At 41.9% G+C, this 25,836-nt stretch overlaps 2 protein-coding genes across 2 annotated transcripts in view; both read right to left on the reverse strand.

The window, feature by feature from the left end:
* Positions 1–635: 635 nt before the first annotated feature.
* Positions 636–4,371, reverse strand: rassf10a (Ras association domain family member 10a). Its single transcript, XM_076142622.1, has one exon. It carries the CDS (start codon positions 4,002–4,004, stop codon positions 2,559–2,561), a length of 1,446 nt encoding a protein of 481 aa, XP_075998737.1. The 5' UTR covers positions 4,005–4,371; the 3' UTR covers positions 636–2,558.
* Positions 4,372–5,956: 1,585 nt separating this feature from the next.
* The window catches only part of tead1a (TEA domain family member 1a), a 29,471-nt gene continuing 9,591 nt past the window's right edge, over positions 5,957–25,836 (reverse strand). Inside the window, exons 2-12 of the mRNA XM_076142589.1 lie at positions 24,219–24,688; positions 18,364–18,428; positions 17,518–17,580; positions 15,518–15,649; positions 15,247–15,296; positions 14,812–14,873; positions 13,591–13,718; positions 12,287–12,460; positions 9,948–10,088; positions 9,640–9,792; positions 5,957–9,218 (exon numbers count right to left, since the gene is read on the reverse strand). Of these exons, the coding sequence (XP_075998704.1) occupies positions 9,105–9,218; positions 9,640–9,792; positions 9,948–10,088; positions 12,287–12,460; positions 13,591–13,718; positions 14,812–14,873; positions 15,247–15,296; positions 15,518–15,649; positions 17,518–17,580; positions 18,364–18,428; positions 24,219–24,423 (1,287 nt within the window). The 5' untranslated portion in view covers positions 24,424–24,688 and the 3' untranslated portion in view covers positions 5,957–9,104. The remainder of the gene's footprint in view (positions 9,219–9,639; positions 9,793–9,947; positions 10,089–12,286; positions 12,461–13,590; positions 13,719–14,811; positions 14,874–15,246; positions 15,297–15,517; positions 15,650–17,517; positions 17,581–18,363; positions 18,429–24,218; positions 24,689–25,836) is intronic.

Raw genomic sequence — 25,836 nt, forward strand, 5'->3', positions numbered from 1 at the left:
ACATGTTTGGAATTCTCAGAGACAATGATTGAAGTAGGTTTGGTTTCAGTGTGTGTCTGTAAGCGGAATGATTTATTAGCTCAGAGTCTAGTTTACAACCTGAACAGGTTTAACCTTAAGCCTTTGCACTCATCACTATGAATACTAACTTCTTTCACTTATTGTCTCTTACAATTTGTAGGTGTGAGGGATTATAAATTGTCAAAATGTAGGATTAATAATCACCCCTTTAATTTGAATTGAGTGTCTTGATGGACACAATGCAAGGTGAGAGATTGATTACATCACCAGCTGAGCTTTCTGTTCAGGTCTATGTTCCATCCTGTCATAATTAGTGCAGGAGCTCATGCAAGAACGATCAGAAAGCAGCAATTAAACACAACTATGCATGGCACACGCGCACACACACACACACACACACATACACACACACACACATCACTGTCAGGCACTGTCGCCCAGAGGTATGCAAATGATCTTTCCATCAACATCTACAGGTAAAACCCCAAACCTGTTTCTTTCCTGTGTAGAAAAGACATTAAGTGAGGAGTTACATTCAAACAAACCAAAGCTCTTCACACCCTTTCAAACACTTCAATCATACCGAAGAAGTCCACAGTACAAGCGTCGTAGGTTTTGTGTTTATTTCAACACTAACAGTGATCTTTCATAATGTGCTGACTGCTGTTATGATACAGCCATAGTGCATCTTGCTGCATATCAAGCCTCAGAGTGAGGAACGCTAGAGCTATCTATCTAGAAAAAGGGGGCTCGTTGTTAAGGACTGGAAGGTCTAACCTGTCCGTGATGGAGACACATAAATTATCTGCACACAGGTCATCTCCATGGCAACAGTATCATCAGAGTTTTCCAATACTTGATGGTGTTATACAGTTGTTAATTCTCAGTTTTACAGTTAGACAAAGTCAAACATGTAACGTCAACATCACGATAGGCTAACAAAAAAAGACTTGACATGTGTTTAAAAATCTACTGTACTTGCTCCTGCTGTTTCTTGTCTATGCAGTTCCTGCGAGAGCATGCCAGGAAACTCTGCGTTGCAGCAACTATTTCCAGGATGTAAAAGCAGAACTCAAAATAGCTTCTGTTTGTGTCACAGCTTTCAGCTGTGGGGTTACTAAATAAGGCTGTTCCTCCCAAAAAGCATCTGAGAGATCATTTCTATGGATGTTTGCACTCACACACATCCCTCTAACCGGGCCTGCAAATGTTTTAGAGACAGATATAAACACAAAAGACTGTATGATGGAAAGTATTTCTAAAGACGAACTCACAAATGTCTTCAGCACAAGATCTGGATGGTGTCTGCCTGATGAGCAGACCTCAGTAGGCAGATTGTTACACTTTGCAAGTTCATCCTTCGTCCTTGTTCTGTGACGATCTTCATCCATTTGCCGGAATGATGAATAACCCTTTTTGCCTGGGATGTCATTGTCCACATAGTAGTTATGTCATGAATGAATGGATTTTGAGGAGGCAGGTCGGGCTTAAACTGCATGATGGATCACCTACTGAGATCCAATTACAGCGCTAAAGTCTAACCAGAAAACCAGGATGTATGGTTGGTAAAAGGTGTATAAGCAAGTCCTGTGATTGAATGTCAGTATCCAAGTAACAAGAGCTAAAACTGATGATGAGTAAATAAGCTTACAGTTGTGTTCTTGGTTTGACCTCAGTAATGTGTTCAATCAGTGCTAATTCACCTGATAAAAAGGGAAAATTTAAAAAGTTGATGTGGGGAAATATCTTACAATAACAAAAGCCAAACTAGTGTCTGAACAATCTTTTTGTATTCTGACCCAGACCTGAACAATTCATACCTCCTGCTTTTAACAAATACATATACAACATAATAGAATAGTTTTGAATGTTGTGCTTAGGAGACAGATCTGCTCAGTGACCGAGCGTGTCAGTCATTCTACTTCAGTTCATTTAAGCTCAAATTTCTATATTTAAAAAAGCATTCGGTTGACAAAAACTGTTTCCGTAGCATGTTTGTAGCTGTATATGAATGGAGAGCAGATGATACTTTACACACACTTTGTGATACTTTGCACATGAATACTTGATGATCTGTCTGATGATGACCGTCAGAGTTACCTACAGTCCGCTCTCCCAGTCAATCTAAGTTGTTTACAGCCGTTTCATCAATCGGACACTCGGCTGCTATTAACTCTTTACAGACCTGTGATCACGTACATTTATGTTAGATTCTCAATAAAGGCTACAGAATAAAGTGGTTTATTGTGATATTCTAGGCTATTCTTCCTCATAAGTGATACTTTTTTGGACTTGTTTATCTCTGCCCCTCCATAGGGAACTATAGAGCAGCACAGCTTCTTTAACCTCTGTGCCATGATGTCCTTCCGAGCTTATTGTGCAACCGTTACATATAGGAATTATTGCTATAGAACAGATGAGAGTTTATATTGAGGTGCATTAAGGAGAAGTGGGAGTGAGTTTCCCTCATATTGCCAACACTGATTTCTCTGCCCCTGAGTTTGTGGCGTTGCATAATCATCTTGATGTGCCTGTGTCTATACCAGCGACTCGCACACTGGTGGGTTGTCAGAGTCCTGGCTGTGCATGGAGCTTAAGCCAGTGTCCGAGTCTTCGTCGTTTGTGTTGCAGGTCTTGGACAGACCTCTGGCCTGCTCCACCCAGCCACCGCTCCTCTCCGCTGACACCACCTCAGCCACCATGCTCACTGCTCCCAGCTCGCCCTTACCCTCATCTGTCAGTTCCTTCACCTGTTCAAGATCCATGGTTTCAACTTTGGCCAATAGGTCCAGAAGTTCTCTCTCCTTGGTCTCCCAGAGTGCCAGACTCAGGTCCAAGTCCCCCCCAACGGAGTCCAGATCCGTCTTCAGCCTCAGACCAATGTACAAACTAGTGTCCAGTTGTGTTTTGATCCTCTCCTCCTCCTCCTCCTCTTCCAGCACGAGTTCATTCTCGGACAGGACCTCCACGTTGGGCTCTTCCGCTGGAGCTGCAGACGCGGAAAGACAGATCTCCTCCGCTCCACTGTCCGTGTCAGTTGTTGCTTCCCCCGCTGTGTCGTCGCGTCTCCTTCTCATCCATCTCCGGTTCAGCTCCTCCTGGATCTCCGCCGTGATTGCCTCCACCAGCGCCTCGCGCTCCGCCAGCTCCTCCTGCAGCCTCACCACCTCTTCGCAGCGGCGCGCGTGCTCCTCCAGCTGCGCGAGCGCCTCCGCTGTGCCGCGCGCGTCCAGACGCTCCGCGGTGCGTTTACAGTCCGAGGGGGCGAGAGGGTCCGAGTCCGCCATGTATGTGTCCTGCACATAGTTGGCCCCGTGTCGTTTCATGCGGTCAAAGTGAACTGTGGCTTCGTACCGCTCGATCTCCCGGTCCAGCTCCTTGATCCTCTGGATCTGCTGGCGGATGGTGTGATCCTGGGAAATCACCAGGTGAACCAGCGTCTCCATCTTCTCCACTGAGATATAATCTTTAGGAACAGTTTGTTCTTTCTTTTTGTTCATTTTATCCAACTTCCTGAAAGCTTTCCTCACTATGCGCTTCTGTTTCTCCTGGGAGAGGTTAGCAGCTGCGGCGGCGGCTGTCCAGCAGGTCTTGGCGGTGCCCTTGAACACTCCGCCCGGACCGCCGCTCTCTCGGCTCGGGACCACCCGGGCCTCAGCGCTGCGGGGCCCATTGTTGGGCAGTGAAGCCTCGTTCTTCACGAGGACGAACCGCACGTTCTCCTGTTCGTCTCCCCAGGCGCCCCACAGCCGCAGGATTTTGGTCTTGTTGGGTAGAATCCTCTCGAATCCCCTCCATTTTTCCACTACGCAGTAGGACTGAGGGGAGCCGGACAGCATCGCAGCGGAGGCGCCCTGTCGGAGGTTCTGGTCCTCCAGCAGGACTTTGACCACATCGGCGCAGGTGGTGCGCTTTGTCAAGCCGGAGACCAGCTTCTCCTCCCGGCAAACCCACACCGAGACCTTCCCTTCCTCCGGCTCCATCTCCAACTCAACTCGAAAAAAAGTTATCCGTCTGTGCGTCACTTAGTCAAAAATCTAATGAAAGTAGATAGTAAAGCTTCTTGCTATCTGTCTTTACACTTGAAGTGGATGACGTGAGTAAAAACAGCGATAAAACAAAACAATGTTCAATTCAAAACAACTTTCAGCGCTCCTCTCTTTAGTTATCTGCTCCGGCTTCAAATGTGCGCAGAAGCCCGAACAAACATCCATAAACATAACATCCATGAGTGGCTTTTCTTCCAGTGGAATGAGCCAGAGCTAGCTGCCTTCTCCTCCCGGGACATCATCCCTCTCTCTGGGTCGGAGAGGAGAGGAGAGGAGAGGAGCAGCGTGTCCTCCTCCTGGGACGGGCACAGAGAAAGTGTGGGACAGAGTAGTAGAGTGCTGTAACGTCTCTCTCTCTCTCTCTCTCTCTCTCTCTCTCTCTCTCTCTCTCTCTCAGAGGGAGGGAGGGAGTGTGTTTGAGTTGAGTATGAAAACAATGTCGCCTTCCATATTCAGAGCAGAAGAGCGATGTGGTCACTGTCACACTATCAGTGATAATAATCAATAATAATAATAATAATAATAATAATAATAATAATAATAAAAATAAAAATAATAATAATAATAATAATAATAAATTAAATATATAAAAATAAAAACTAATAACAAAGATAACTAGGCAATTTAAATTATTGAATTGAATTAAATACAAAAATGTATCTATGCGTTCTCACAATAATACATTCAAAACCGTATATTTTATGCTTTAAAATGGTCCAATATGTAAATTTACCAATGTGAATTTGACTGCACATTTCACACAAATTGCAAAGACAGATAGGCAACTACTAGATTAGTGAATAAAATAGTAAAAAAATCTGTCAATGGGTCATTCAAAAATACAAAACAGCTCAAATAGTCAATCTGTGACTACTATCAGACTCAGACTGTGTGTAGAAGTAAACACTAAACTCTTATATACATTGCAGTTTTTTCTGCAGCGTTAAAGAGCAACTCCCAGAGGAGAGAGAGACCCAAGCTGAAGCACAGATGAAAACCTTACTCAGCAGTGTTGCATTACACAGATGCATTGTGTATTCAGTTTGATAGCACTAATCCTCATACAGAAGAAGAAGGTTTAGGATGATAAAACCTTGCTGGTTTGACCATCAGCATATGGAACTCCACGCATTGCCTTTGTATGGCATTTAACCCCACAATCTACACTTTCAAACCTTTCAACTCTTGTTAGGTAGTATGCATGTATAGATTATAAAGCCTGTAAAAGGATTTATCTGCAGGAAAACTGAATTGGTCTCTGCACGCGTGTGTGTGTGTGTGTGTACGTGTGTGTGTAGATTGTAGAAATGCCTAGTTGTTATCTCCAATCTTCCACCATTAGTCAGTCTGTGCACTCTAACCTAATCTCTGCCTAATGGCCCTGGGCCCAGGAAGCAGTACACATGCTTCACACATGAACATAACACACACTGCATGTACTTCAGAGTCACACCCACAAGCGTACCATACACACACACACACACACATTCAGCATTCAGAGCACACAACTTGGATAAAGAGGATTGTTGTGATTGTTAATCCTTTTCCCATCTTTGACCTCATTTGCTCCGAGGTCGTCTCCAAAGAAGTTTAAATATAGTAGCTTTAATACATTCTTTTAACTAAGTAGAGAATTAATGTTAATAACAAGGACTTCTTATGTAAATGCATTAAAGTGAACCAAATGAATAATATAATTGCTATGTATTTGAACCTACCCATCGTAATGCAGTGTAGTTAATAGGATTGTGTTGGATTGTTTAACTGTTGCGCCCTCTGGTGGTCATAGTGGATAACACATCTTTGGCGAAAGGCTTGTATCTCATATCCATTCAAAAGCAACAGATGAGTCAAATGAGTTGACATAGAAGACACCCAGAGTACCGTTTGGAACTGACCATTTATTTAAACTGAATAGCATATACGTACAAAGTTTCTACAAAGCTAGAAAATATCTAACATTATACTTTTAGCCATGAGGGGAAAAAGTTACAAAGCAAAAGATCAGACCCTGTGCAGTACCAATAAGACACACATCACTAGGTTTTGGATTTTTTACCTACATTTACTCTCTTCGTAAAATAGGATAAACATTAGAATATCAAAGATATACACAACATCTGTAATAAACGTTATTGTCACCTTTATACAAAGCACCTTATCAAAACCCCTCAGTGCACAGAGACAGATATCCTGCACCGGAGCAAAAATATTTAAAGGCCATTTTGGAATCGATTACAGACAGGGTGTCTATGTGCCACACGTGTTTTGGAGAAGAAAAAAAAAAGAAGATAAACATCCAACACGCACACACACAAGACGACATTAACAGCACGGATGACATTGATGAGCAGGTTCACTGAACGTTCCAAAGTTAATCCGTTTCTTCACGACGTTAGACAGTGCATATACATTGCTTGTGTATACATGATGATGTGCGACGAGAACATTTTCAGTGTGAGCACATTCTCCAGCTGATTAACAGTAAAGCCCTACTACACCTGATACCTTGCACACACTCCGTCATCTTCATTAAATACCAATGTCCTTTGTAAGTTCTCACTCAGGCCACACGAGGCGCCCTGTTCATTATAAAATGTCCCAACAGTCCACGTTTGATTTGTAATCAAATTAAATAACATCTTGAGAAAAAGTTGTGACTGCACGTTTGTCTAATCAAGATAAGACAAGACGTTAAGCCACATTGTTTGTATATTTAAAGAGCTCAAAACATGATGGATGGCAATCTCAGCAGGCCTATTCAGATGATTTGCAACTCTACAGTTTTAGACTATAGCTGACCAACACTCATTGACTGCAACCCCTAACCCCTACACTCACTGGGCCCTTTATATGATTCAAATACAATAGCTTTGACTCCAAATTGTACCTTTATGAATCTGATAATGTTCTGCTTTTGTTGACATCGTGTGTATATATTTGAATAGGTTGCACAAAATACCACCTTACGCTAAATTGCAGTGTTTGGTAACAGCACCACTATGGCCACAATACCTATAACTGAGTTGGATTTCTGACGCAACAAATTATTGGCTTCATACGGGTAGAATTCGTAGCAAGGCTGTTATATTTGATTACAGGTGTATCTCATAAAGTGTACATGAGTGTCAGATTAGAGGCCCAGTCTAGAAACAGTTAGGGCAGACATTGTAAATCACTTAAACATGTAAGAAATCATTTAATGTTTAGTGTTCTGTGTCACATAGTTAAATGTCTCTTTGGTAAGCAGCTGGTGGATATTTGAGCATTATTGCAAAATAAACTGCTTCGAGGTGATCCTTACATCACCTAGATGTTACATATTGATATCCGGTTATGAAGGGAGAGTCTTCAAAAACAAACTGAACATAATCTGAGACAGAAGCAGGTTGGGAATTAGAGAAAGATGTTTTCCAAATAATTCTAACGATGTAGCTTTAATCCTGAGAATCATCCTCTATCAAAAGTAGTTTGTGGATCATACAACAGGATTGGGCCAGATTGTGAGTCATTGGTGATTACTGAAGCCCTAATCTCAAAACTTTATGTGTAATTTCAGCACTTTGTTTTTAAGATTGAATGAAATCAGTCCTTACCGAAAAATGCTGGACAGCTAAGATTTCATGTGAATGCTTGCTTTCTGCACCAAATCACAAAGGTCTGGTGTCGGACTGAACCAAAGGCACTTCATGTCGCTGAGCATGAAACACACACAAGCTCCCATCAACACCTACTACACTTCAACAGTTTTTGTTTTATAAAAGATGTTTATGATATCAAAATGGCTTGGACGTGTATTTCCCTTTGTTCAAATTAGAAGAGCTTCAGACATAAGACTAGTGACTTCTTAACTTTAAGTAGTGACGTAATGGGTCTTGTGTTACTCATTATTTAAACATTCCTGCTTAATTTAGCTGTTAAAAAGGTTAAAAACTATGGTAGCTGTTCATTTCTTCTCTTTGTAGAATGTCAAACCTGATGAGGCAATGCAGCATCGTGGTGTCGCTGAATTACGGCGCGTTTCCTTCCCTTCTTTACCATAAATGAGTATGTTAAGACGTTTTGATCACAGTGCTTTTCCAATGGGCTGATCGTGATGTATTCCATATTTAACATGGTATTTATTGGCTTACTTATTTATGCCAGGTAACAGAGATGAAGAGTCGGCTGTTACACACACACGGGTACCTGAATTCGCTCAGTTTTTACTCGTAGTTTCTTATTAACAAATTTTTTAGATAGTGTTCCTGGAGTTAAAATATAATCTATAATCTACTATCAATAATCAGTTTAGAATATATTTTTTTAAGGAAAACATACAAAAGGGTAAAAATTTGATTTCTTTTCTTTGGGACAAACCTCTTTTTGTGCAGCAAGTGCAGCTCACACAACTTGAGTACATGAGCTGCACAAAACCACTTCTATATTGTAGCTCTATACAATATATAATGTGAGATAATGCAGTATTGGTGATTTGTTTTTTCTCTCTCATCTGACGATACACAGGGTCTGACCTTTTAGTGTCATTCAGTTAGCGGATAACACACACTCACAGTGGCCCAACAATACTGTGATTTGTTTTCTCTCTCTCTCTCTCTCTCTCTCTCTCTCTCTCTCTCTCTCTCTTTCTCTCTTTCTCCTCGGTTCAGTTTCCAAAAATCTCACTTTCAATTTGTTGTCATTGAACAGCTGAGCACAAAGTAAAAAGAAGTAGCAGGTAGATACCAATTAGCATGAAACATCACATCTCTCCTGCGGGGTGAATGACATAAGAAGGCGATATTAGTGTCAGGGTGTTCTTTGGGAAACACACACCGGGGTCGATTCAGATGTGTTTTTCTATGCTCGCACTCTCACTCACTGCCATTTGCGACTAATGAGAGAGCGATGCCTTTTATAGGAGCTTACAGCCATTCGACGGGAGGACGCGCATCTTTACCTCCAATGTCACCGTTAATCACCAGATATAGGCCATATGTGTGTGTGTGTGTGTGTGTGTGTGTGTGTGTGTGTGTGTGCATGTGTAAGTATGTGTTATTCCTTGATGAGTCGATAGATGTGGTGCTGTGCTCCGTGCTCGTTGTTGGACACCTCGAATACACACGCCATACACAGCAAGGTCTCCTGAGTGTCTCTGTTGCTCACCACCTGTACACACACACACAGACACACAGACACACAATGAAGACACTGGTAACTTGTTTTATACATTGACATTATCAACTTAGAAGTTAAAACTAATAAGTTAAAACTTCAGAAGTTGTTTCAGTTGCTTGCCAGTAGTTCAACTATTTTCAAAACAATGTAGCTTTTTCAGTATTTTGTGATTTTTGCATTATTACGCATTACTTTAAGTTTAGTTTGTACCTTACTCGTTTTCAGACAATGAAGAATACTCTTTGTTTGATTAACATTCATTCAAAATAGTAAGCTTATGGAGAAGAAGTAGTTAAGCTGCATCCAAGCTACTTGTAGATAAAGTAGTTTGGATGCAGCTTAACTACTTTGAATAACAAATAGGACACCAGGCCTGGTAAGTACGTGGATTAATCATCATTGATGACCTTACCAGCAGAATAGTGAAGTTCTCCAGCACACTATTCATCATGTATTTCTCGGGCAGGTGTTTGAGTTTGTGGATGAAGTTGATCATGTATTCACACATCGGAGAACGATTGATCCTGTAGACAAAACGGCCATTTTCAAACCTTGCATACTCGGTCTGAGGGTGAAAATGGAAGAGAAGAGGGGACAGTGAACCTGAATCTGAGTACAAACAGAGGTATTACATCTGAAATATCAAGAATACAGCCTTAGTGTCTCTCATAAGTACACTATAACAATGTCAAAAATGTAAAAAAAAAAAATGAGACTCACCTCCACCTTCTCCACGACCTGTTTGCCAAAGGAGCAGACCTTGGTAGAGCATGTGATTGTCATGTTCTCCGAGCTCTCATACTGGCTGGACACACCGTAGAAAGCGGCGGGGTCATCCTGCATGTTATGATTCAGGTCGGCCTGGAAAACAGAGATCAAAACATTAGTATTCATACCTTTGGCTTCAATTTGAATGTCATAAAACACTCCCTCCTGCAAATTCAGCAAAATGCCGCTATTTTCCGTAATTTCCCAGCAATTTTACCGCATATTACAGCACACAGCAGACAAGTGAAGAACGCCTATGAAGCCCGTTCAGCTTATCAAGTCACACCACAGCACCTATACACACTTTTGACTGGTCAAATTCTAAGTAATTTTTGAGTGGTGTAGTCTGTGTTGATTGCTACATAAAACAGAAGTGAAGAAATTATGATGTTTAAATTAAATTCACTTTATTTAAAAGTTGCTAACATAAATATTTGTACAAACAATGAATATGAAACATGTTGAAGGAGTGGGGAAATAACAGATTTAATGTTTAGATTGAGTGAAGTGGAGAGCAGCTGGTTGTTTGTGGTGTTTGCCACCTGACTGAAGGGGAATAAACACTTAACTGACCCAACAGCGCCCTCTGCTGGCGATTCGTTCACTGTGCTATAAAATGAATTTAACCACACTTGTGACTAAAATAATGCATATGACATTGTTTTTCTAAGCCCTTTGGGTATTTCTGAAGATAAAAGATTAAAAAAAAACTTCACATGTCTTTTTCTTGCATCTTTTGAAGTAAACTGTGGTTTTTATCATACAGACAGAAAATGCAACATGAATGACAGTTAAAGCCTGATCACGTGTTACAATCCGACAAAATATGACCTATAACTACTAACTACATAATCTGCTGTTTTGTGATTTTTTGCTTTGGTCATAAATAATGTGATTTATTTTATTATTATTATTATAATCTATATTTTCCTTCTCTAAATGTGTGCAGTCGGCCCAATAAGCAATGAAGTGTACTCATGAATGAGACGGCATTTTTTCTAAATGTTCTGATATTGAACTCGGCTCTGGAAGACTTTGTAATTACAGCAGTGAGGACATGCTGCACCTGGACTACAGGTCCAGAGAAGAGAAGTGGAGAAGCTTTTGTACCATTTGTAATGAGTTGCCTGAGGAGAACTGCCTGTCTCTGGGCTGAGAGCACACACACACACACACACAAACACAACCACAGCACAGGCACAGGTACATATGCTGTTCAGACATGCACATGGACATTCATGCACACACACTAATATCTAACTGCACTCCATTAAAGCAACTGATTATCAAAAATAGGCTCCATTGTACAGATCAGAAACATTTTTAATTAAATTCAGATTTCAGGCTCTCTGTTGCAGAACACACACACACACACACACACACACACACACACACACACACGATGAGCACACTTCATCTGTTCTACATTTACTCGATATTAAACACATTTCACTGCTTTCTGTCTACCGTACAACCCAACAGCTGCATGTACATTCAACCTAATGTTTGCCAGCGTGTTTACTCCAAATGTCTGTACTGTGATTAAGGCTAAAAACATGTAAGTAGAGTATAAAAAGGGAGGAAATAAATAGGATTAATTATTCGCCAGGTAAACATAACAGACTGCTAAATCAATTACAAGGCAGGAGTTTGCCAGGTGGGGAGATGCGTGCTTACTTCAATTATAAATCAATCAATCAATCAATCATTTACACACTCGAGTAAATCCCCTTCTAGTGTTTCAGCGGCCGGAAAATTGTCCTTCCGCCAAGTTCATTAATTTAGATAAGGATTTTAGGCGATGTCATGTCTTTCATGCGAGGGTGTTGGGAATGTTAAGATCTGGGATCCTTAATCTGCATTTAATCATACACCTGTTGCAACATGTGTAATGTGTGATATTTATTTCTAGGGCTTCAAAATAATTTCAGCTCAAAGAAAGAGCTGTGAAGTAAAAGAGATCCACAGCTACAGCCACACACACTCACAGGCACAGATACAGGAGCCGTCGGAGCAACCTGTGAGTAAGGTGGTGAACAGGTGTTCAAACAAAGCCCCTGTGCTTTCATCAACCCACAACCTCCACATCCCAGGTGGAAGGACAGAACACACGTGGAGAACTAACTAACTGGTCGCACACCCAAACACTGCTATAAATAAACACCTGCATAAACAATTCATATAGGAGCTCATGGATGGTCGGTGTGCTGCTAGGTTGCATTTCCAAAAACAGCAGCAGATACACACTCTTTACTGACTTCAACAGGAAGTGTGTGTCTGTCTTTACTCACCCAGAACTTGATGAGGTAGAAAGCATTTTGAGGCCCCTTAGCAAACAGCTCCTTGAGGCCACCCTTCTTCTCTGGGAACTTGTCGTAGATCTGCCTGATGTCCACACACTCCAGCATGGGGTCGCTGTAGCTGGTGTTGGACTGACTAATGTGGACAAACAGGTGCTTGTTGTACTGAGGGACAAAACAGAGACAGAGGTTTAGTCAGACAGAGGATGGGAGAACTGCGGTACTAGAGAAAGTCCGGAACTAGGCTTTACGGCAAATGGATCCTTGCTCCATGGAAGACAATGTTAGAGACTTTTCTAATATTATTATTTTTGAAAAGCTTGTGAATTTTCAAACCTGTGGCCATCAAAACATCAAATCAATCATAACCAACAATAAGAAATGGTTGTTGCAAATTCCAATATATCCAGCAGGGGGCAGCATAGTGTCAATAAAGTAGGCCTTACACACCAATGGCACAAATTAACTACATGTGTTTCTGTGTTTGTTTAGATGCTGGAAAAATGATAACATCTGCGTTGTCCAAACATTTTTATCTTCAAAATAAACACTAAAATAAACATTTAAACCAATGGACATTAGATACCAGTGTGTCAGTTATGAACCAATCCAAGCCCTGAGCTCAAAGTGTGTCACACTATCATCCACTTGATTTCTTGGACATGGTCTCTTTCTGCTTAAGTGTCCACTGGACTTGATTCCTCCCACCATGCAATACACACTGATTGTACAAAATGTCAACATGACACAGTAACTGCATTAACTGAGGCTAAGTTACACAACATTTATTACTTTTACATACTTCTAGGTATGTCTATGCAGATGCAACAAAGGAAAACTTGTGTGTAATTATAACAAGTTTTATATTCTAACTCTGGGGGGCGCTGTTCCTGCTCCACCTCATTCACAGTGACGTCCATGGTGCAGTACAAATGTCAAAGTGACTGCCGGACAGTTCAAGGTTCTTTACTGTCCGAGCAGAAACATGCAAGATTAATGCCGACTATCTGTGAGCCAACGGTGGAAAAATGAGGGTGAGTGCAGTCAGTGGCAGAATGACAGATCGGCTGTGCAGCCAGAAACATGGAGCTTCTCAAACGTGCCTCATGTCAGGAGAAACACCAAGGATTTCAGCCGCGTGCGCTGATGTGGGGTTATCTGTCATCTTTGCCTCTGGGACCGTAGTGAGTGCTTGCTGTTGACTATTTGTGTGTATGCGTGTGTGTGTGTGTGTGTGTGTGTGTGTGTGTGTGTGTGTGTGTGTGTGTGTGTGTGTGTGTGTGTGTGTTACTCACTGCCTCCTGGTCTCTCTGCGTCTCCAAGAAAGATGAAAACTCCACCAGTCGTAGTTTGGTGGTGCCAATGGAGCGACCTTGCCATGCTGGCTCTCTGTGTGTTTGAGCTGCCGTTGGGGGCTCATAGCCTAAGGAACACACACACACACAAACACACAGACACACACACACACTCACTTAACTTCACTTCACATAGAGTGCACTACCGTCAGGATCATCATGTATAATCATGCTATTTAATAGAGTTAGTGGTAATGCTACCATTATTCTTTGCTACAAAAGCATAAAATTTAGGCCATTACTCCAGTTTCATCTGCTGGACAAAGACTCTGGGCTCTCACTCTCGCCATTGCTTTCTCACTAGCGTCACAAAAACATCCCTCCTCTCTTGCCATTTACTTTATGTTATTGTAAATGATAGCTGCTGCTGTCCTCTTTGTGTGAAAGCATATTTTATAACCCCGGGACCTGAGTGAATAATTGAAAATGCACTGTAAAATGGCAGAGGTGCAGGGGAGCCGTGTGATAAGTGGCTTCTTCCAAAATGTGAACTTCTATGTTTGGTTGACCAGAGGTTTCTATACAACGCTGATATGATTTATGCCCCCTTGTCTTGCTTAATACAAGACATATTCGTATTGGTGTTGTTGGCTGTAGTGTACTGTAGTGGAATAATGTTATAATATACAACATGTACTGTGTATGTCAAAAATCTGTATTTAGAAATATATGCCAGAAGTAAGTGCCAAGTTAAAGCAAGTCCTACACAAGTCATAATGTGGTTAATACAAAATTGAATAACAGCAAAATAATAAGCATTGTCTCTAATCAGCAGATTTGTAACTTGAGCATTCATCTCTGTCTACCTGTCTCATTATTGGTTCAGCAGATGCTTTTCATTGGCAGGTGGCAAGTGATCATAATCATCAGCCAGTCTGATGGGATCTTTGATCAAATGGGACAATGGCTTAAATGGTTAATTGATCCCGTGTGACTAAGGATATAAAAACGTTAAAATGTGCCATGTATCTTGTGTGCATGCCTCCACCTTTATGTTCTTTTTTCAAAGTAACAAAAAGTCAGAACGACCCTGTTGTTCTGTTTTCTTTGTGACTGTTGGAAAGGCAAACCTCGGGGCTCACACACACACCATGCAGAGAGCAGACAGGGCCGCCTGCTCACTTTACAGAAAGGAAATAATTGTACCTGGGGCTCTCTCACCTGAGATGGTGGTGGTTCCTGCTGTTTGCACCGAGTAGGCTTGCTGAGAGAACGGCTTTATACTGAGAAAGAGTGAGAGGGAAAAGGGAGAGAGAGAGAGTGAGAATTACAGAAGAGCATGAAGAAGAGGTTATGAAATTGTAACAGAATCCTTCAACCACAGATGTCAATAAGAATATTATTATTATTATTATTATAATACATACATACTATATATGTATCACTCGTTTTTTACACCAGGTAAACAGATTTGTCATCAGTTTGTCATCAGACAGAGGATTTCCATAGTGTATGCAAAACGTTTTACATTAAATTCATGTCATAACAAATAAAAATGTGTCTCACAGCAACAGCATTGAATATTTCAGCATAGAATAAATTGTATTGTGTATATTCCTATATGTGGTATACAAGGTTCTGGTTGTTGTTACTTACTCTTCTGTGGTGGAGCTGGACTGACCTCCTGGAATCATCCCCTGCCACAGCTTCAACGAATACACACACATTAATACACTACTCGCCAAGGCTGCAGAACATTCATGCAATACAGTGTGTGTGTGTGTGTGCTCTTGTTGCACACTTCAGATTGGACAAGCTATTTGTTCATTATTAATCATGCTCTTATGTTTTCTGTATTATTTTTCAGCAAAAAAACGAACCGGTGTGTATTAGGCTGTGTGTGTGTGTGTGTGTGTATGCGCATTACCTGTGCGTTGCCGGGGAAGCTGGCGCGTACAATGCCAGGCAACAGCTTGCTATGTATGGCCGTGGCTGAGACTATCTGAGCCGAGGACATGGACGAGATGCTCTGCAGGGCCTTCTCCTTTGCGCTCTGGTCCTGTGCATCAGCAAACACACAAACAACCATCATAGGGTTATATGGCTGCCAATGGAAAATCATTTAAAAATGTCAAAAAGTGGCATTTAGCCCCCTGTAATCTGCGGGCCAGGCATCATGGGACCAGTGACCTCAGGGGGCTTAAGGGAGAGAATAGACGTCACAAACCAACTCAGTGTGTTTGGTTTGATCTACACGACATAAAACAATGCTTATTTTAAAAAAAATAATCAACCAAGCCAGAGATCAGTGGTCTGGCAAATGTGTTCATACCTCTGCCAAGGTTGAACTAGACAAAATGTGATCAATCAACTCCACACAGAAAGGAGGCCCTTCAGTCGGCATGATGCTGCCCTGACAGGAAAGGGGAAAGAAGCAACTATTGAACGAAACTGCAAGAAACACCGGTTTAGAAGCCCAGTGATGAGACAGCAGAAGAGCCTCAGACAGCCAATAAATAGAAAACTGCATTTAAAAGAAAATAGCAGAAGTCCTACTTAAAATACGAGTTTATTGCAACAGGTGAGTCACATGCTCCAAGATGGCTATCTACAGGGCACTGGAAACCCTGCTGCCACTTCCAACTTCCTGTCTTTGTAAAGTAAGGTTTCCTGACATAAGGAACACACTTCAGATGTCAGTGTCTCTCATCAGCTCTGGATGGGTCTGAATGCAGGGAAACAAGCTCAGTCTTCCCACTGATTCTGGGTTGAATGGTATTTATTAAGCAATTGTTTTTACGCCGTATCTATATTTATGTCACGATAACAAACACCAATCATCATTTCCTTCCAATCTGGTGCTCAGACTCCAAATTAAACAATCAGTTCTTTGTTGCTTTACATTAAGTTAATTACAAGCAACAGTGAGGGAGTGAAAAACGAAGGGGGGTGGGGGGGAAGTGGATGAATGCAGAGGATGACAAAGAGAAGAGGAGGAAGAGCAGGGGGGGCATCTAAACAGGCCTAATTAGACACCAAGGATACTGGAGTCACTGTGACAGGCATCCTCACAGTCACCGTGAAACCTTAACAAGCATGTGACAAACACTAGATTCAGATGCTTCTTGTACTCGTATGTAGCCGTGTTGTCGGGACTACAGATGGACCTCTTTGCTGTTTTTGGTTGGTTTGGTTTTTGGTTTGCCCAGTTTGATATTTATTTTCATTAAAAAAAAGTATTATTATGATTATGACTATTTTACCTTATTTAAAAACAGACTTTTCCTTTTTTTGACATTTTTGAAATTTATAGAGAAAGAGGAAAGAAGTTTTAACGAGAAGTAGGAAATGTATATATTTTTTTTCAGATTGTAATCTCTGTGTGGAGAGCTGTGGCCAAAATGGCAGCAACGATTTAACACAATGCATAGAGAAGGAAGAAAGAGAGCAGACTATTTACTTAACAAACCATTGCTTTAATTGGAAGGTAGGTTGTTGAATTTAAAATGTTGTGTATATAGGTATTGTGAGTATTGTGCTTTACAATGACCTCACATTGAGCCATCCAGGTTCATACCATGCAAAGAGTCAATCTGCACAGCAGGAGCAGTTAGGGATTGAACAATTTGACAGACTCACTAAGATTAGCCGGGAATCGAACCAGGAACAATCCAATCCCTAGACGACCGCTCTACCATCCTGTCCATTTACATCTGTGAATCAAACATTATATAAAGCCTTTATTTCCTGCTGATGAATTTGGAGTTTTTGTACGTGGCCATCATCTCTTCTATGTATTCAAACACAGATGATTGGTCTTCCAGGTGTTTAAAAACATTAAGTGTAATAAATAACTCATTATTACCCATCACACCTATCACACCTCCCCTCCCACACCTTCCTCTCACGTTTCACTGTGAGTCTTACCTTTAGTTTGGACTGAAATTCTCTGGATTTTCTTCTGGCTAAGACCTGGATATGACTGGATACCTAGAGGAGAGGAGAGGAGAGGGGGCAGGACCAAACAGTGAGTTGGCTAATGAAAGGACTGTTGCCACTGTGGAGGGACACACACACACACACACTACGCCACTGACAACAGTGAATAGACGCAGGGCAATCAAAGCCCAACATTGCGGCGAGGTACAGATGACATCATTTATCACTGACAGACATGATGTGAGAGTAGCTTAACTGTTGCTGTGTGACCTCAGCTGGAATTTCACCAAATATTTTTATACACTATATACGTCCATACTCAGAAGGCAATATATGAATTTGATCAATGGTACACAGGTGCATCTCAATCAAGTAGAATCTGGTATCTTCCCCATGTTTTGTCGTCCACTGAACCAGACTGAGAGACAATTTAAAGGCTCAGGAAACCTTCACAGGTGATTTGAGTTAATGAGCTGATTAGAGTGAGACACAGTGGGGCTACTATATTGAACTTTTTCCAGAATATTCTAAATTTCATGAGCTGTAAGCCATATTCATCAAAATTAAAACAAATAAAGGCTTGAAATATTTCACTTTGTGTGTAATGAATCTAGAATATATGAGAGTTTCACTTTTTTGAATTGAACTACTGAAATAAATTAACTTTTCAGCGATATTCTAATTAATGTTTATTTCCATTTTTGAAGCAACAAAGCCCTGACCTCACCCACTAGCTGCTGTTAGCCCTTCTTGCTCCCCACATGTATACTTCATTAGGATATGATGCACATCACAGACGCTGTGATTAGATTAATGTGACACTTTCTTCATTACCTGCTTCCTTGTTCGCGTCTTGCCTGTCCTGAGTTTGATGTATCTGGCTATGAGCTCATTCCGACCTGGAAGGAGGAGACACAGAAGATAGATACATTAGGATACAGTTTCCACTTTCACACATACGCGCGGGCACACACACATACACACAGTATTTCATTCATCTCTCTGTCTCACACACAATCACAAGCAGAAATCATATGACCCAGACAAACAACTTACTGCCTGATTTAGTACTGTTGACCCAGCGACCCTGTGACGTGCAGTTTCACAAACTCGCACTGTAATCACCGATACCCCTGTTGAGCTACACACACACACACACACACACACACACACACACACACACACACACACACACACACACACACATAGACACACACATAGACACACACACACAAAATCACATACACCATTGCCCTGAATACACATGACCCAACAATACAGGCATTCATGCAGACCGGCCATCCCCTGATTAAAGGAACCAGCAGGCCAGCTGTACCCATGCTTACATGCACGCACACACACACAAGCACACACACGCACACACAAAAGCATACACACACACTTACAATGCAGAATAATTCAACCCATTCAACTCGGAGCCCAGCAGACTCAGCATGACCTGGCTAGTATAGATTAGTGAGACATACATTGAAAAGCAGCATAAACCACTGCATTACAGCCAAGCTGGAAAACCTGTGTGTTATATGCATGTGTGTGTGAGAGAGAGCGAGAAAGAGAGAAAGAGAGAGAGAGAGAGAGAGAGAGAGAGAGAGAGAGAGAGAGAGAGAGAGAGAGAGAGGGTGACAATTTTTTCTTCGAATTGCACAGTAGAAATTCGCATTATAGAAAGCAGGTTAGCAGGTAGTTGTGTATGTTTAAAAAAAGCAAAACTGTGATTATGTTATTGTCACTTTGTGTGTTCACAGGTCTATTTGTGGCTCCATGGTTTGGTTTGGTTTGGTTCCTTCCCAAGCCTGTTTTCTGTGTCGACCAAGTGGAAAACCAAAGTCAGGCCAGCTGGCCAACTGATGGTCAAGATCAGCACAAAGCCAAGCCTCCACACACTACCCAAATGGCTGCAACAATAGCCCTAACTAACTAGCAGATGGTGTGTGTGTGGGTGTGTGTATGTGTGTGTGTGCATGTGTAAGTGTGTGTGTTCTGACCAATCCCACTCTTACTGCCACAGAGAGCTTAGACTGATAAAATCTACAGCACCCCGTGCAGGTGTTTCCCTTCTAGCAGTCAAAGGCTGCGACTGACGACAGCACACACTAACACACACGCACATATATGTATATACATGCATAAGCGCCAACACACACACACACACACACCCACACACACCCACACACACACACACACACACACACACACACACACACACACAGACACACACACACACGCACACAGAGTCCTGGCTGCGGAGGCTGACATCTGACTCCAGAGGGGCCAGCTGGTCTTTCTAGGAGGCTTAACGGTGAATTATCATCCTTCACTAACCCTGCGGCACACATCCCTCGCTCTCTCCCTCCCACTTTCTCAAAAACTCTTCAGCATGCACGCGCACACACACAGAAACACACACACCCACACACACACACACGCCTCCATCCGTCCATTCTCTCTTCTGGCTGTTCCCCTTTTCGAATCATGGCCTTCCCTTATCCCCCCCCGCCCCCCCAGCCTTGCTCTCTCTCTCTCTCTCTCCCTCTCTCTCCATCTCTTTGTCTCTCACTCCCTACTTGCCCAGTGAAAGACTACAAGGCCAAAGTCAGTAACCGTGACGAACAGAAGCACCCCCACGCTTCTCCTCGCAACTGCAGGCCAGAGCTGCAATCAGTCTGTGTGAAAGCAGATATTAAGAGAGACAACCCACAGAATTCAGAACTTAAGTGTGAATGTCAGATGATTTCACATGAATGAGAGTTCTACACACAGATGACAGGTTGGATTTCACACATTCACACAAAACATTGTAAGTATAGAAGCGAGTCCAGCGGTCACTAAAGCAGAAAGACACCCAATCGCAATCGCATCGCATCGCAGCGCTTTGCCCTGACAGACAGTGACACACACTGTTCAATATTTACAAGTGTTTATTGGAGTTTATAGTTAAAGTCAGTTTGGAGTGTAGGTTAGACACGGGCATTGTCGTTCCTTTCCATGCATCTTATCACAAACATCACATCACACAGGTATAAAGGCCGACATTAGTGATGTAATGTTTGCTCGCTATTGAAAACTGCGATTACCATGCCTTAGATATGAATGTTTCGGAACATCATGGAAGAGTTAATTTGTTTCAGTAATTTAATTCAGAAAGTGAAATTCTCATATATTATAGATCCATTACACACAAAGTGAAATATTTCAAGCCTTTATTTGTTTTGTTTTTTGATGATTATGGTTTACAGCTCATGAAAACTCCAAATTCAGTATCTCAGAAAATTAGAATGTTCTGGAAAAAGTTCAATATTGTAGCCTCAGGGTGTCACACCCTAATCAGCTCATTAACTCAAATCACCTGTGAAGGTTTCCTGAGTCTTTAAATTGTCTCTCAGTCTGGTTCAGTAAGCGACACAATCATGGGGAAGACTATGATAATCTACTTTATTGAGATATATATTGTGACAGAGCATTAAGAGAGGAGGTTGGAGCTTCATGTTCGTCTACCTTTTCTCTCCAATACTTGTCCTCTATAAAGCATGTTCACAGTTTACAGATGCAGTCAGTCACCACTTTCAGTAAGCCCTGTAATTAAGTGTTAAGTTGGTTTGTAGAATTGCGCGAAATCTTTTGAGAGGGAGGTCAAAGCCTTGCTGACCACAATTGCTAACAAGGTTGCATTGGAGTGGTGTGAATTGTAGCATCGACTGAAAGTCTTCAGACTCCACAGAGCCCAGAGACCAGGCTGCTTGTTACTCATAATACAGTAGATGAAAGTGGCAATCCTTGAGTAATATCTTCATTTTTGTGCCGCAGTGTATGTCACAGAAATTGTCAACTTATTAGTCCTTTCAGTTCTTCAGATTTTCTGTAGAGGAATGAAAAGTAAGAGATTTATTTTGGGTTTTATTTCCCTCAAAAATGCTCAGCACCTTAGTCCCATCTATGGATCTGTGTGTATCTGTGTGTCATGTCTAAATCAAGGTCAAGTCCAGTTCAGGCTAGTTCAGAACAAAGGGAGAAATCACTACTTGGGACATTAAATTCTTCAATTTTGCAGGTATATACAAACAATAATGACGCAAATGAGCACAGCTGCAGTTCAGGTAGGTTAAATGAAGTTCACCTGATGAGGATCAACTGCTGCATACTTTTAAGGCACCGCTATGCGAGAGTGGAACACAACTAAGTGGGATGCACCCCTGAATAATACAGAACTACTTCACTTGATCGCACCTAAACAATGTTTTTGTATATGCGGTCTCTCAAATGTCTGATTAGGGAGAAGGCGTCTGAGCAGAAAAACCTTGTGACTTTCTTAAACTTGAACTAAACTTATGTCATCCCTTAGCAACACAGGTAGTCAAGCAAAGTGTACAAATGATTCACCACAGCAGAACCAGTCATAATGAACAAATGGTAACAAACCATAAATGTCACTCTGTCTACTCATACAACTTGTGTAACATCTATAAACGTGTCAAACACCGTGATCAACACATCTCTCTCTCTTCGATGTATGTGACAGGTATTGGACTCTCTATGGGAGTAAGTTGCTTCTATCACTAAGTGTTTGAAAGTAAGACAGATGCACACACTTTGTCCATTACTCTTCACAGACAGCTGACTACCTGGATGACTGAGGTGAACCTTCACAGACATTACTCTTCACAGTATGCTGTAGCCATATAGAATATATCTCTGTTCCTGATCCACAGCTTAAGTGGCAGGAAAAAAAAAATTCAATACCCATTAAATGACCTACGCATCTGTCCAATACATCCATACGATGCTGCTCCGGGGGACAAAGCCATTGGCCATTACACTGCACCTCTGCCGTACCTTTACCAGGGATAATAGCCCTATTATTCACCTTTTCATTCTCTTTCCCTTTAAATACACATCCATTTATGAGTTTTCTATGCTTTTCTTCCACACACATTTTCTTTTACACATTTTTTCTTATTTTCAGCCTATTTCTCTGCAGTTAGTGGGGGGTACTTTTACACACACACACACACACACATGTCACATTTGACTTTTCCTCCTCTAGGACTGCTCACCTGCCACTCATTACACCACAAAACTAACAATAACAAGCCGCACAAAGGTATTGTGGAGTAAATGCAACATTGTGAATTTTCATCCATCACAGACCTTCTTCTTCTTCCACAGCACAAAATGGTGTTAAATAAGAAGGCCAGATTTACCCCAGGCCCGTGTGCAGAATGTTCCTTTCATATCAATAGAAGGACAAGATTTATACAACACGGGAGGAACTCTTCACATTTAATTTCATGTTTTTCTTTGTGAAATATGAATTAGGCCTCCGTGTTTCTTTGATTGTCGGTCAAAGGAAATAGCAGATATGAATTACAAATCTCTTCCGCTCCTATTCTGTGGAGATTGTGGCCCGAAGAACAAACTAGATACTAAACTCATTCTTCTGGTGAGCACAGATGTTGTAGTAATGATTAAAAAAACATCTTGGATTCTATACCAAACCGTGAATCCTCTCCATTTTGCCATCTCTGCGCTGCCTCTGAATAACAGGCACTGTCTAACCCAATTAGGTCACCGTGATAAATATGTCAACAACATGGACACAACGTCAATGGGGTAAACAAACAGCTTGTAACATGCCAGAAAGGCAGAGGATGGGATGGAAGAACAGAGGGAAAAGAGGTAGATTGATCTGCCACTGATCAATAGAAAGGAGTGCTAAGAGGAGTTCAGTTAGTCAGAGTGTGTTTTGCTCAGCTTCTGTGTTATGGCTCATCTGGACACACAATAACAAAAAAACTAGTTTCTAATTAAAAACTTATTCAATTACGTACAGAGGCAAACCTTCATCAAAGGGGCAAGTATTACACGGTTTTGTTTTTTATTTAGACATGTGGGAGCCTGACACAAATTCAAACCTGAAACTAAGGCGGTAGCAATGAGAAATGGCTCTGTGATGTGCACTCAATACCAGAGAAAGAAAAGGAGAAAAAAGAGTGAAAGAGAGAGAGAAAGCAGGGGGAGTGAGCGAGCGCAGCTGGTGGCAGCCAGAGGACCATCTGTTCCTCACTCTATTAGTTCACACACACAAATACATCTCCTCTCCCTCTCTATGTCACGCTCATTCACATACACAAACAAACCTATACACACATCCAACTCTTACTGTTGCACCTATAGCCCACCTCTGTTACCGCTCCTCCACATTGTGATTATGTTTCTTTCCTCTGTGTCTCACACTGACAAGCAACACTCGCAGTAATTCCCAGTCTGATACATCACACCGACAAATGTTTCAACGGCTCCATCCGTGTGTTTATAGCACTCTGTAGACATGCCACACTCATCCGGAACAGATTGCAAATTAGCGAGCCACAATCAAAATCATCGCTTTCAATGATGGCACATTGCTACATCAACACACACATAGGTGAGCCCTATCTCACACACACACACATATACTAACAGACACACACACATGCAGCATCTTCTAATCTAAAGCAGTTGTTCCCAAAGTATAGTTCACAGCCTTCTAGTGGGCCATGACGGTATTGCAGGTGGGCCAAAAGAGGAACATTTTCGAAGTTTGCCATTTTTCAGATTTTCAGATTTCAAATTGAGTTGCCCATTGTCACACAATCACACACACAACGACGGAAAACACACCGAACACTCACCATACATCTTTCCTTCATCTGACAGTATGATCTTCCTCCGGCCACAGGGGGGGTAGATAGCCAGGGCCTCCTGAAAGCTCTGTTCAATGTCGGGGCTCCAAACTCCCTCGGGGTCCCCGTCCATGTTCTTGTCCCCTCCTGAGTCACTCAGTCTGTCCATGTCCTCCCCTGGACTCTCGCTGCCACTCCAACTACTGCGGTCCATAATGGCGGCTAATTGTTAGGCTACTTGATGTGTGCTCAGCGCTAAGGCTAATGGTTTGATTTTAAATAAGTGGCGTGGTCAAAGTCAATGATAAACCTGGGTAGTTTTATTCAAATTCCTCCACTGTGAAGTAATGTAAATGCTAACTGATGCTGAATCAAGAGCCAAATTTGCCCCCAATGCTAAGTTCTGCTCATAATAGTAGAAGTAGCAACAAGAGACAACTTAGCAAGACGGTCCAAATCCAACGTCCAACAGTAGGAACCTAAAAACAGAGAAAATATGGAAATCAATCTCAAAAATAGACATCAGTATGTAGCATTTCCTCTGACGTTCAGTAGGAATAAAAGTGGCACCAGAAGGAAAATGGAGAGGTCATCATTCATCGTTCCTGGCGGCTCATATCACCAAATAAACATTTGCTGAGTCATTGAGCGGACCACATTCTGCAGAGGTGACTTGTGTTTCCGAACATTTTGGCAACTGGGGGTTCTGCAATGACTAAACTTAGGCAGAAGGAGATGTCGTCTCTTTTTTTTTTAAAGAAAGCCCCCACAGCCAATTTGAAGATCCAGGGAAATGTCAGACAAATTTGTCAACGTGAACAATTCCAAATAAAGTGGACTTGCTGTATTAATGCCAAGCTGCCAAAAGGAAAGCCCAGGCGCAGGAATTCAGCATTTGACCCTGACACGCGACTGAACTTGGACCCTTTGATGCCTGTGGAACATTGGCAGTGTTGTGTTTGTGATCATTTTGATTTGAATCTTTTAATTTTCTTTTTAATGATACATTGCTGACATTCTGCACCAACATGTTCCAATTTCAATACCACCTATTGCAATTGGTACAAGGAAACTATTGCTTGTTCCATGTAAGAAATTGGTTGCCGCAACAAAATCCACACCAACTCAAGTGAACACAGTCATTGAAAGCCACAAACAGCTTTAAAAGAAACAAAATAGAGAAAGTGAAGGGTCTGCCAGCTGCCTACAATGCTTCTAAAATCCCCCACAGTAAACAGCAGGGTTGGCCTAGCACACACCACACACACTGAAGCATATGCACATTCATATAAACACAAACACGCACACACACTACTACAATTGCCAGCTCCTTGGGTGAACACATGTCATCTTGTCTGCTCTTCTACTGTTCACACTTCTCACGCACTGTCCCTTGCCACGGCCTGCACCAACCTGCTGTGTGAATTGTACGCCGACGTGTGAATACTATGTGTGTGTGTATCGGTGTATGCTCGGCTAATTTTAACACAATTACCCTTGACGGTGTGCACGTGCACACATGCAACTGAAGCATGCAAAGCAGCAGGCAACAGTTTGGACACAGAGGTTTAACCCCATCCACACTTTTCAGCTCAGATTAACACTTCTGCAGTCTGCTGGAGAACAC

The sequence above is a fragment of the Genypterus blacodes genome, unplaced genomic scaffold (assembly GCF_046128005.1).
Source record: "Genypterus blacodes isolate CSIRO-AG114 ecotype Tasmania unplaced genomic scaffold, CSIRO-AGI_Gbla_v1 ptg000021l_1, whole genome shotgun sequence".
Taxonomy (NCBI): Eukaryota; Metazoa; Chordata; class Actinopteri; order Ophidiiformes; family Ophidiidae; genus Genypterus; species Genypterus blacodes.